This window comes from Dermacentor variabilis, chromosome 11 (genome assembly GCF_050947875.1).
Source record: "Dermacentor variabilis isolate Ectoservices chromosome 11, ASM5094787v1, whole genome shotgun sequence".
NCBI classification, from domain to species: domain Eukaryota; kingdom Metazoa; phylum Arthropoda; class Arachnida; order Ixodida; family Ixodidae; genus Dermacentor; species Dermacentor variabilis.
In genome coordinates this window covers 56,526,520-56,538,755 of record NC_134578.1, presented here as the reverse complement: position 1 = coordinate 56,538,755, position 12,236 = coordinate 56,526,520, and the positions used below count along the sequence as shown (strand labels likewise).

Below are 12,236 nucleotides of genomic sequence, written 5' to 3'. Positions count from 1 at the left end.
CGCCGATGCCTGATGGCTTCGTGTGCGCTGTGTCATCGCCGTTTAGTTCGCGATGAAGTGATAGGCAGCACGAAGGGCGATTCGCTCGCTGCTGCTGACGCTCCTCCTCACGCCAGCGTTCTGACAGCGAGTGTCCGCGGTCATCGAGTGAGATGTGCTCATGTGTGCGTGTGCGCGCGTGACACCATGCTTGTTAATTCAGTTAGTAAGCGAATGTTTACGAGTTTACACGGCTGATAAAAGCTACTATCCTTATTTCGTATAGCTGTCTGCTAACTTGCTGTCGCAATCGATGCTTCAGCTTTCGGGCGAACCTGTGGCATTTTACAGCGAAGCTGTCAAGGCCTAGCTCTTCCAGGATCGTGTCCGTGTGCAAACACAAAAATCGAGCCTTCTCCTCCCGCGTCCGTGTCAGACGCCACCTGCGTTTGTGCCGTCGATCACGCGCTGTCGAACGACGGCGCAAATGCATGCTTCTGGCCGAGCACTGCCGAGGAGATAAGGAACGCCCTGCCGCTTCCTTGTCGTCAGTCACGATGCAGCCGACCTTGTTCACCGAACGCACGTTCGAGAACAGCACGATACCACTGCGCAAGCGTTCCGTCACGTGGCTTTTCTTTTTTTCATATTCCGCGGCCTTTCTATGCAACCGGAAAAAAAAGGACTGCGTCAGGCGTACCTTACAGGAAACAACTGAATCAGTGGTTTCAGTGGTTTCGTATCATACTTGGGGTCCTAAGCCAACAATTAAAAAATTGAGCAATCCAACTTGATTTGTACGTTATGGGGTAAAATAGCTGCCCGAGTAGCCGTGTACTATATAGGCCAGTGCGAGTGGTACGTGTTCGGTACAATTCGCTTCCGACGCGCTTTTCATCTTTGAAACCTTGGCTCAAGTTACGTGGGACACCATATGTTCAGGCTTAAACCAGTCGCAAAACACACACACACACACACACACACACACACACACACACACACACACACACACACACACACACACATATATATATATATATATATATATATACAAAGCAGGCGGTAAGCACTCCTGATACGTGGACCGAACCCGAAGATAATGCCCCGCCGGGCCGACCCGCGGCGGAGGCGTGTTTAAGGGCCCCGCATGCACATTTTCGCTGGTCATCCTTCTTCACAGAGTGGAAGGGCACTGAGATTTTTTGTTTTAATCGGGGGATATGCCGCAAGGTATACATGTAGGAAAATGTGAACTAACATGGACAACAAGCAAACCCTTGTATAGCTTTCTGTGATGCAGCGAACCGTGATGCCTGAGCAGCAAGTACGTCGGCTACTTAAACCCAGTGAAACATTGTCTTCAATAAAGCATTTCATCTACGCATCATATTTAGCACAGAACCCCTGCCCGAAAAACAACAACAAATAGTTCTCGCCGTGCGCCGAGGACAATGACAAAAACGCTTTCACGCATTTCCAAGGTAATCGTATGCAGTACACTGCAGCGCGAAGCCACAGGCACTTTTGTCTTCGCGCTGCTCCGGCGACGAGTTCACAGGTGCCTGCAAATTTTTCGGCAGTACTGGAAGCTTCCCCGGTCATGGTCTGTATTGAGACACGCTGTGCGGAAAGGAAAGAAGGAGGAACATCAGCAACCCGAATTTCGTCCGCCACGCAATGAGCTCTCCACTGGACTGACTGCCGCAGAATCTACAAATCGCGACGCTATAGTTCGCGGGCATTGTCGAAGAGACCGAGCTTCACTACCCGCCACAGCTGCCGCAAAGCATGATAGTAGCAGTAGTCCTTAGCGAGCTGAATAACAATAATTGTGTGAAGCGTGGCGTGTTATAGTAAAATGACAAACCCGCTCTTACCTCTTGTGATCAAACAGCAGTGGTGGCGAGAATCATGATGAGGATTATTTTTATAGACATTTCATTAAAACCGGAGCGGCGACCAATCAGCGAATCAGGTTTCACTACGTCACACTGCGCCGACAGCGCCATCTTGTGGCACTGACGTCAACAAGAGCACATTGATCTATAGACAAACTGCAACGACCATGCCTGCTGGTGCAAAGGTGTCGTTAGCAACAGTACTTAGCGTATACAGTATTTCATCGACTATTCTTCTATGAGAAGAATGACGCAGCGTACAAGCGTTTCTTACGCGCTGTGGTTGAAGAAAGCGGCGCAATATGGCGTCACCAGCACTGCAGCCGCCCCGGAGTTAGCGCAATCAATACTAACTATGTGGCTGCAGCCGTCGCTGTTTCCGATGTTCCGACGCTCCGTAAGCTTTAAATCATTTACGGACAAGCGAAAACTTTTTGTCAGAGCTTTAGCTTGTGCGTCTTACATATAGACTTTCACGGGATAACGGATTGCCGTAAATGTTTACACGTGTTCGTGTAGCCGTCTTCTGGAGGAAGTTTTAACCAGAGAGCACACGGAGCTGCAGGTACATTACCTATGTATGTCATGCCACTTAGCTGCGCTTACCCGCCGTGGTTGCTCAGTGGCTATGTTGCTGGGCTGCTGAACACGAGGTCGCGGGATCGAATCCCGGCCACGGCGGCCGCATTTCGATGGGGGCGAAATGCAAAAACACCCGTGCACTTATATTTAGGTGCACGTTAAAGAACTCCGGGTGGTCAAGATTTCCGGAGTCCTCCGCTACGGCGTGCCTCATAATCAGAAAGTGGTTTTGGCACGTAAAATCCCATAATTAAAAAAATAATAGAGAAGACTTAGCTGCTTGTGTAAGGCGCCGGCAGTGAGGTAATTGGCACCATGCAGTTCGTTTTCCTTCGGCAAAAACACCCCCATAGCACAAAAACGTCTCTGTCGCCTTCTTCTTCGACAAGTCATCGCAAGGTGTCGCGACCATAGTTGCTACGGCCAATCACGTCTGCAACATAACTCGGCATTCCCTGTAGAGTAATACGTGTACGGACGATCGAGATAAAACTCTATATTGAGGAAACGCTCTTGCGCAAGGAAAGTTCTGTCAACACGGGCACTAAAGCGGTGGAGGCTACGCTTTCATTGGCCCGCCTTATTCCGGCAGTTGTGACGTCAGAGCACCCACCGAGCGTCCGGAGGAGGCACCAGTCGCAGCACTGACACCTGCTCTCGAACCAGGGTATCGGCGAGGTGCAGGTTACGGCCTCCTCCGCTTCGCACCTGGAGCCACTGCAGGTCCCAGAGCCCACGCAGGACTCGAACTTGGCTGCGCACGCCCAGTCGAAGTGCACCCGGTCAGTGTTATAACTTAGTCCCGCAGAACCGATGCCATGTAACTCTCGATTCAATGTGGAACATTATGTAGCCCGATAGGCTCGCTATATACATTATTAGGTCACGCTTTGTCCTTCAACTAGGGGTGTGCGAATATTTGAAGTTTCAAATACGAGTCGAATGCTCTTTGCAGTTCAGCCTGACAAAATGCTAATTGAAATTGTCTGCTTTTAGTTTCTGTTCCAATACAAGCGATGCCAGCACTTTTACTATTATAAACATGTAGACAGCCCGATGCAGTTAAGTGGTGGGTGTTCCTAACGATTACACTGTAGGATGCACCGGCAGCAGCACTGTTGTGCAAAAGCGACGCGTTTAAGAGCGCTGTTCTTAGGCGCCCCATTCCCGCGGCAGCGGCGTGACAGGGCGAACGAGCACAGCGAAGGCTGAAAGCGAACGCGCAGCGCAGCGAGAGAAGAAAGACGGTGATAGCGAGGAGAGCGCAAGTAGGAAAGCAGAGGAGGAAGGTATGGCGAAAGCGTGAGAAAGGAAAACGTAGTGCCGGCCGCGCAAGACGGGCTGTGCGGCGACGGTATCTGCGAAATGGCCCCCATAGTAGGGCGTGTCGTCTGTATGGAAATAAAGCGCTGCATGAGCGGTGGTCTGTGTGCGGCGGCTGTTGAGAATCGCGCCCACGCGTCACCACGCGCTGCCTCTCGCGATATTCTGATTAGTGAGGCAGTCGCGGCACACTTCGCTCCGTTTGCAACGTTCCGCACGAGGCAGACGGTCCACGCCAGCCAATATATTGCGAAAGAAAAAGATGTATAGAGCTGCGCTCAAATTTCGCAATAGGGAGCGTCGTAATCGTCGGTGATTTTCTTTAGCATATCGGCGTTTCTTGGGAACTGTTTCAAAGCGCGTGGAGACAGAGAGAGCAGGTGCGCCTTTGTGGGCGGTAACTGCACTGAATTGGCAAGTTGTTAGCTAGTGTACATGCACACTGTCTCACTAGCAGTTCCATGCAGCAGGGCCAAGGCTGCGAGGCCTGCAAGCGCATGACGCTCGCACGGGCAACAAAGCGCGCGCGACAAACCGCCAAGAGGGGCCCAAATCCACGCACATTTTGTGGGTGCCACATCGGAGCCTTCTGGCTAAGTCTTAATATTTGTTCGCATGGAGTTCGGTCATGACGTAGTAGTTCCATTTTCAAATGATCTTAAAGGAAAAACGTGTATTTCCGTGTAAAGCTCGGATATAGTGAAGCATTTGAAAAGGCTCGTGTATATTAAATGTTTATTTTTCTGACACTTACACAGCAGGCAGGGGGAGGGGTCGTAGGGCAGTATGCTGCTTATCCTGAAGCGTTATGAACGTCCTAAGTAGCGAGTAGATTTCGGGCAGCGGCAACACACAGACAAACCCTTGGTATTTCTCATGGGTGTGAGAACTTTACTTTTTATATACGAGTCGCTCAGAAGGCACGTCTTTTTCCGGTCGCCGCCACAACATCCGCACGCCCTGCAGAGCTTTTCGCGCTCGCGCATGTGTCACCTTTGAGGTAGCCCACGCCCCAGGCCATGACTTCACCGCAGGTCCTCGTGTGATCTTCCGTCTGTGCGTTGTAGAAGTAGAAGAAGACGACAATGCCAACAAAGGCAGCGACGGAGCCGCCGAGGCCGAGTGCCATCGCCAAACAGGTCGTCTGCGTGGAACGACGAAAGCGGTGGAGCTAATCCAGGTTTCCACGAAGTTTTCCCGCAGAACAAACATCTCTTGCCCATTTTATTCGCCGGCCCTTCCTTAACCACAGTTCCTAAAGTTCAGGTGAACCAAATGCCGAGGCGCCGCACCTTCGGCTGAAGCGAGCGCGCGAGTCAAATTCTGGAATTGTACTGGTTCAGGAAGTGGAGCACAGTCATTTAGCCAGTGCAACGTGACGTTTTCTGCAGGCCCGCCATTCGATTAACTCGTAGCAGACTTCGGGCAGAACGAGTTGTGAGCATTTCCTGCACTTGGTGCAAAAGTGGTGCGGCGACCTGCCCTTCTCACTTCACATCAATTTGGAACGATGCACTGTAGCTTTACAACTCACGAGTATTATAGAACGTGGTTTTTAAGGCGCTAACTTACGCGGTACAGGGTTAGACACTCAGCTTTCAATTCTTGTCTGGTTGACCAAGACGAAAAGTGCCAAGGTGCCTTCGTCTAGGCCTCTCACGGTAATTGGCGCCTAAAACATGGACGCTATGACGTCGCCTGGTCCCTTCCGTCGTTTCCCGTATACAGGAACGCATGACCTTTGAGATTGGTTTCCATTACTCGCTGGGAGGGTGGCGATGTCGAGGTCACGATGGGCGCAGACGAAGGCCGATTAGCATTGTTGTCTTAACAGTGCAAGCAAAGTTAAGACAAATTAAGAAAGAGAGTTAAGAAATCAGGGTTTATGGTATTCAATGAAAACAGCGAGCAAACAGTGTCAATACAGGGCCAGGAAATACCTTGATGTATGGATAAACGAAGGCGATAGAGATATAGAAACGCAGGAAAAACACGTAATAGCAAAGAGGAAGAGAAATGCGGCCATATGAAACACAGAGTGCTATGGGGATACAATAGGTACGAGGTGCTACGTGGTATGTGAAAAGGTGTAATGGTTCCAGGACATACATTGGAAATGTGGCTGCTTCCTTAGTGTCAGGGGTACAATTTGGACTCGATGGCAACCAAAGGTGAGTGGGACGCCGAACATTAGGCGCTCACGGGAAAACTACAAATGCAGGGTGATATGGGCTTGGCAAGTCTTGAAGTGAGGGAAGCTCGGAGTAAAACTGATCTTGAAGTACGACTGAGGAATATGAATGAAAGTAAATGAGTTGACAGAGTGTTCAGGTATCTGTGCAGGAAAAAAACATTGACTCACAGTGGAGGATGAGAACTACAAAGCTTACCAGCAAGTATGCTACGGGTATAGTAAACAACATGGCGACAAAGAACGTCAAACGCAAAGTCAGAGAGGCTGAGACAATCTCATGGATCGCGGCAATGGAAAAAGAAATATTCTTTGAGTAACTATACCCGAGAGGGGAAAAACGAAATCAGGAAAGAAACAATTTATGATAACTTAAAGGAAAGCCCCTCACTTTTCGAAGTGAGATCAGGATGCCTTAGAACGCGCAGTTATAAAGCGTGGTACACCAAGGTAGAAGTATGTGTACACTGCGGTAAAGCTAGCAGAATGATGGAACACAGGTTGAGCGATAGCTGAGGGTAAGTAAACGTGTCCGCAATGGATAGTAGTAGTAGTAGTAGTATTAGTAGTAGTAGCAGTAGTAATAGTAGTAGTGGTAGTAGTAGTAGTAGTAGTAATACTAGTAGTGGTAGTAGTAGTAGTTGTAGTGTGTGTGTTTGTGCGTGCGTGTTTCAAAAAGGTAGGTAGGAAATAGGCGTGGCATGGAGCAGGTGAGACGAGTCAGCATTTGTGCACGCGTGGCACCAAGCACGCGTCGTAAAGCCACAGAACGCACGATGAACCGGGAAAATGTCCCGCCATCTGCGCCGTTACACTGCACTCTGGTTCCTACTCGCCCAGCACTCGATACAGCAGCAGGCACATTGTACCCACGTCGTATTCGCATCCTCGACTGGGGGCGGCAACCATCGGCGGGCCCGGCTCGGCGGCAAGGTCCTCCTCGCGGGGCACTGTCTCTTCTGGCTGCTCCATCGACTTGGCTTGGCTGCGCCGCAAAAGAGGCGGCCCTGCAGTTGCAGACGTGGTCGCCGATGACAGCGCCACTGCGCGGATGAAGAAAACGGTGCGCCATCACCGAAAGCCTGTAGGCGGCGACTACGACGTTCTGCGAGGAATCTTGACGACCTCAGCTCGTCATGAGTGGTCGTCTCTCTCTTCGGCTCGTAACAAGCGCTCCTGACAACGCAGTTGGCGTTATATAGACGTTATAACATCACTGAGTTTACTGAAGTCAAATTTTTTTCTGAATATTTGCGGATGTATTTCTACGTTCTAACCATGCATGTCAGTAAGACACAAGACGTCAATAGACTGAGCCACTGTGGTAGTTTTTCTTCTAAAAAATAAACATGAGCATCAGTTTTCAAATAAACGGTGTCTTGGTAATCTAGAAAATGCATATTGTCTACGAAAATACACTCTTTAAGAAGTTCCCGCGCTTGGTCTTCGTGATGTGACGAGATTCGGATAGCACTCCGATCAGGACTATATAGCAGAGTGTGGGTGTAGGCCAGTTGGTGATTCATGATTTTGGGAAGTTACTGCAAGCAAAGCACGAGACTTGAAGAAAGGGACAACACGAACCGCTCCGTGTTGTCTCTTTCTTCAAGTCTCGTGCTTTGCTTGCAGTAACTTCCCAAAAACTATGCCATAATTTGTCACTAAAAAGGGATTATATTGCAATCTTTAAATAAATGTGCTGAAACCAACGAAGATTATTGCCAAAGTAAGCGATATTTGTACTGTTTTGTACCATAGTGCACGTTGCTTTAATAAAGTCACAACTTATAGTGGGTTTTGACAACTTTTGTTAATCAGAACAGCCTGGACAAGTGAAAATACTTTTTCATGCGTTACGTCATACTATCGTGCCAGCCATGCAATTTGAAGGCGAAATTAAAGAAAGAAAATTTTGCGCTTCAGATTCCTCGGCCACCTTGGCCACGAGATCTTTTTTTTTTCTTTTGCTATATAAGCTCTTTTAGAAGGAGGAAAACGGTACAAACTAGTATTGGTTCGTTAAATATACTATTTCTCATTCGCCGAGAACTATGCCACACAGAAACATTTCCAACGTCACAGCCGGACTGAAGCACACACACACGCAGCGCGCGCACTTCGGTCCGGTCGTGCTATACACTGTAAAACTTTAACACCCTTAAGGGAGTTTTCTTGTCGCACTGATAGCACGCTTCCCGTTAGGGTCTTGGAAAAATTTATAGAGGCCAACAACGGAGCTCGAACTAGACGTGCGATTACAAAAGACGTAGTTGAAAACTACGTAATCATTCTGACAGCCTTGGGCGCACACAAATATCTGACAAGAGAATTTCACAAGGAGAGACATGAAACTCTCCTGTGCGCCCAAGGCTGTCAGAATGATTACATAGTTTTCAACTACGTCTTTTGTCATCGCACGTCTATTTCGAGCTCCGCTGTCCTCTATAATTATTTGTAAGGCCCTAGCGGTAAGGGCGTTACCAGTACGGCAAGAAAACACGCTTAAGGGTGTAAACATGTGTACCATGTACCATGCTGCCGCACAGGGCGTCACAAGGTGGCGGTGACAGTACTGTAACTGCCGTCTGCGTACCCACGGTGTTCCGGCGTACCCGCCGTGTTCTCGTAATCTAAGCACAGGTTTTCGGATGTAGAGGACAGCACGCAGCATGGGTTAGCTTATTACGCGTTTTCAGTTTGTGTCTATCTCGAGCGATGACCGCACCCCCTCCTGGTTACTATATACCGACGGTTTATGAGGTTTTGTGGTTCGACAAACCCTCACGATAGGGCGATGCTAGCGCTGTCGCTGCCGTCCACGGATGTTTTCGTTGCGGCATTCCGTAAACTGCGATATGCATTGCAGACAAGCTCAATCTCTCAGTTGTGTCACAGGCATATCGTGTCAGCGTAGGAGCAGACAGGCTGTGAGCGAAATCGTTTTGCGCGTTATTATGTGTTAATGGCGGACGAGGCAAACTTCTGCCCGAGTTCACGTGATCACGTGTGATGTTGTGCTGACGAAGCGGACAGTTCTTCACCGCGAACACGCCTGAAGATTGCTCGGGTCAGGGCAAATGTGTAGCCGGTTACACGCCGATGTAAACAGAGGAGCGTGTTCTCTCTTGTCTGCACATTTGTTTTGAAAGCACCAGCAACGCTTTCGCTGCTTCGAGAGGTTAATTAGGTGCAGCATACAGGTCGAATTCATAAATCCGCTCGCTCGTAAAATCTGCTGGCCATTGGCTACCCGCTTTCACTAGTAGAAAATTCAACTACACTACTGGATAGCAAACGTTTTTAGCATAAGAACCTGTTTGTTAATACCGGCCCAGGAAAACAACAATGCGGTAATTTTGCCGTCTTCGGCAAGGTCAAGGCATCAAACATGGCTGTCCCCATGCTTATGAGCTACACAGTTCAAAGCAAGCTCGAAGAAGTAAATAAAAAAAAAAGAACTAGTAGGAGAAGAGCACTCATAGACAGAGTAGGGTATTGGCTCAACTCGATGTATAAAGAGTAGACAAATGCGACGAACAAAAGACACGTCGGCCACGCACGACTAGGGCACGAACTTGACGTCGAAATTTCACGCTAACACCACGTCATGGCAAACGTTAATTCGCAAAGGTGCTAATTACTTACGTAACAAGGGCCCCTGGTCTGCGAAGTGGGCTAAACTAGAGCACTGTAGTTGCTGACGCCCGTAGTGCAAGGACGATTAACACCGCTTCTTCCTCTTCTTCTTCTTCCTTCAAATTTCGGCACGTACCCACGAGGGAGGGATTGGCCACAGTTCTCAGTGGAAACGTAATATGAACTTATTGCTTCCCGTTAATTTATTGATGAGCACTATCCACCGCTTCTCGCCTTGTGTCTAACTTTTCTTCTTCTGCTATCCGTTCGCTGGCACGCGTAGCAAGTACTTCTTGACTTATATCCTCGAACTAGACGTGAAGGGGCGTAGCGAAGTACTTATAATTAAACTTTGTAGAACTCTCTCTCTCTCTCAGGTCAAAATTTATTGCAATATTTAAATATTGACTTCGGGGCTATTTGGAGAAATGGATAAGGGGAAGGAACGTAGAACTAACCAATCATAGCCGGAGTCCTGATGTGCTATTCTTGACCTCCTGAAAACTGAATCCCTTTGTCACGGCCTCTCGTGAATATACAGGAGACAGAGAGCCAAGAGAAAAGAGGCTAGCGCCGTCTGGACACAGTCGTATCGACAGTGTCCAGACGGGGACACAAAATGGCGAATACGACAATGCGGCCGAATTAGGGCAATGTACAGAATGCTTGGTTTAGTGGTATGATCTACTGTGAAATCTTGACATGCGTAGCTCCGTAGTTAAGTTCAGTATCTGTTTAAAGTTAGCCCAGTCGAATTTGTCGAGTTCCTCACAGCAGACAGACAGTGTCAAGCGACACAGTATTGTGCAATAGTTATGCATTATGCAATACAGCAATAGTTATGATAGCAGTATTGTTGCTACACGTGAAAATTGTAATTTATTGCGCACTTAGGGTGGGTTATATAGCTTGCAGAGAGCTATATAACAATGAGAGAAAGAAAGAGATAAATAGGAAAGAGTGGGATTCTCGTACTACATTTGAGCGAGAGATATGCGTAACCATATGTATCCTTTCGGTATCTTTATATATTCCTCATTTATGTTTTACTCAGTAAAATCTGCTGCTGGGCAAGTTGTTTCATGGCTGAGCAAAGCATGATAGCGCGACAAAGAAAGACAAGCGCGAGCTCGAGGACTCTTATCTAACTACATCGGAATGGAGAAATCGTTTTTCTCAGCTACCACTGTGCATAATGTGTTAAAGTAAGTTTGTTTCGTCTGAAAGAAAACATAATGTATAGGGATTCTAGCAAGCAAAATTTTATTTCCGGCCGTCAATACATTTAAAATATTGTAAAACTTTAGAGAACGAGGCTGTCACGTTTACAACATTGTTGTGGTGACATCGCAATTTTGTAAACTGCCCCTAATAATGCATCTAAAGCGGACAAAACTAATGCATTATAGGCTGCTGTGAAATGTACCATGAATTTGCGAGTAGGACTCATAAGTATTGCAACAAATTCACGTACGCTCTAAATTAAGATATCGAATGTGTCCGCTTTAGGCACTCTAACGATGCAGTTTGCAGAACTGCGATATCTACGTTTCGTGCAGATCTAGTTATGGATTTGTAAACTTTCTGCTTCTATTTTGTTCTTTTAATGTAGCAATTTTCGGCAGTATTTAATTCTAAGCCCTAAATCAATATTTCGCTTCCTAAGGTCACCAGAACTCAACTTTCTCTTCTAAATGCAACAAATATCAAAGTTGGCTCATGGGTTGTTTCACGACAGTGTTTCTGCGTTTTACATGTATTTGAATATGCGGCATCGGTGTTGGCCCCGAGCTAAAGCTTCCTCTGGAGGAGGGGGGAGTGGAATGGAACAGAGTAAAGCCTCTGGATTTCCTAAATGTAGCGAAGGGCTTTGATCTCGCCGCCGAGCTATGCGATTGGAAGATAACTGAGCGCACTCCTGGTTTGGGCCAGGAGCTGCTGGTAGATTGCGCGTGCTTCGTGCGCATCGTTCTCCGTTCTCAACAGGCACGTACGTTTACGCCCGGAAGTGCCCTTCGATATGATATGGCTTTTGATAGATAACCGATTCCGCCGTTGCCGGGTTCTTCTCCGTTTATTGCCACAAAGGCAAAAAAAGAAAAGGGAAAGGAGCGAACGGCTTTAAGAGAGACGCGTAACTCCCGGACTGACCTCGCCTAATGCCATGCAGTCGCTAAATGTAATGCGGCTCGTAGACAGATCGCGAAAATTTCTCTTGGCACAAACCAGGAGGCGTTGCCGGCCAGCAGTTGCCGCTACATTTAGAAGATCCACGGGTTTTAGCCGCTTCAGACATTGCGATGACGTATGTAGGGTTACAGCAGGGTTATATAGGGTTATAGGGTATGTAGGGTCGCAAATCGTGCCCGATGCGCCGCCCCGCTGCCTGAGAGCCTCGGCCGGACGACGAGCCTTCGTCGCGTCGGCCCCACAGCGGCGTCATTGGGCAAGCCGCGGGTCGGTCATACTTTTCTCTGGTCGGACCATTCGGGCATCGGTCTTTGCTTTGCAGAGAGCCGGGGGGCAGCACCTCTTTCACCGTGAGCGTAAACACGGGCAACTAACTGAAGCCCAGCGCAGAGTTGAAACTCCGTCGAAGCGGAGAAAAGGTGGTCACACCACCCGCC

At 48.3% G+C, this 12,236-nt stretch overlaps 1 protein-coding gene across 1 annotated transcript; it reads right to left on the bottom strand.

The window, feature by feature from the left end:
- Positions 1-1,177: 1,177 nt before the first annotated feature.
- On the bottom strand, positions 1,178-7,010 carry LOC142563916 (uncharacterized). Its single transcript, XM_075674632.1, has 4 exons — positions 6,847-7,010; positions 4,776-4,926; positions 3,073-3,213; positions 1,178-1,599 (listed from the first exon to the last, which is right to left on the bottom strand). Exons 1-4 carry the CDS (start codon positions 6,943-6,945, stop codon positions 1,532-1,534), a joined length of 459 nt encoding a protein of 152 aa, XP_075530747.1. The 5' UTR covers positions 6,946-7,010; the 3' UTR covers positions 1,178-1,531.
- Positions 7,011-12,236: the final 5,226 nt, after the last annotated feature.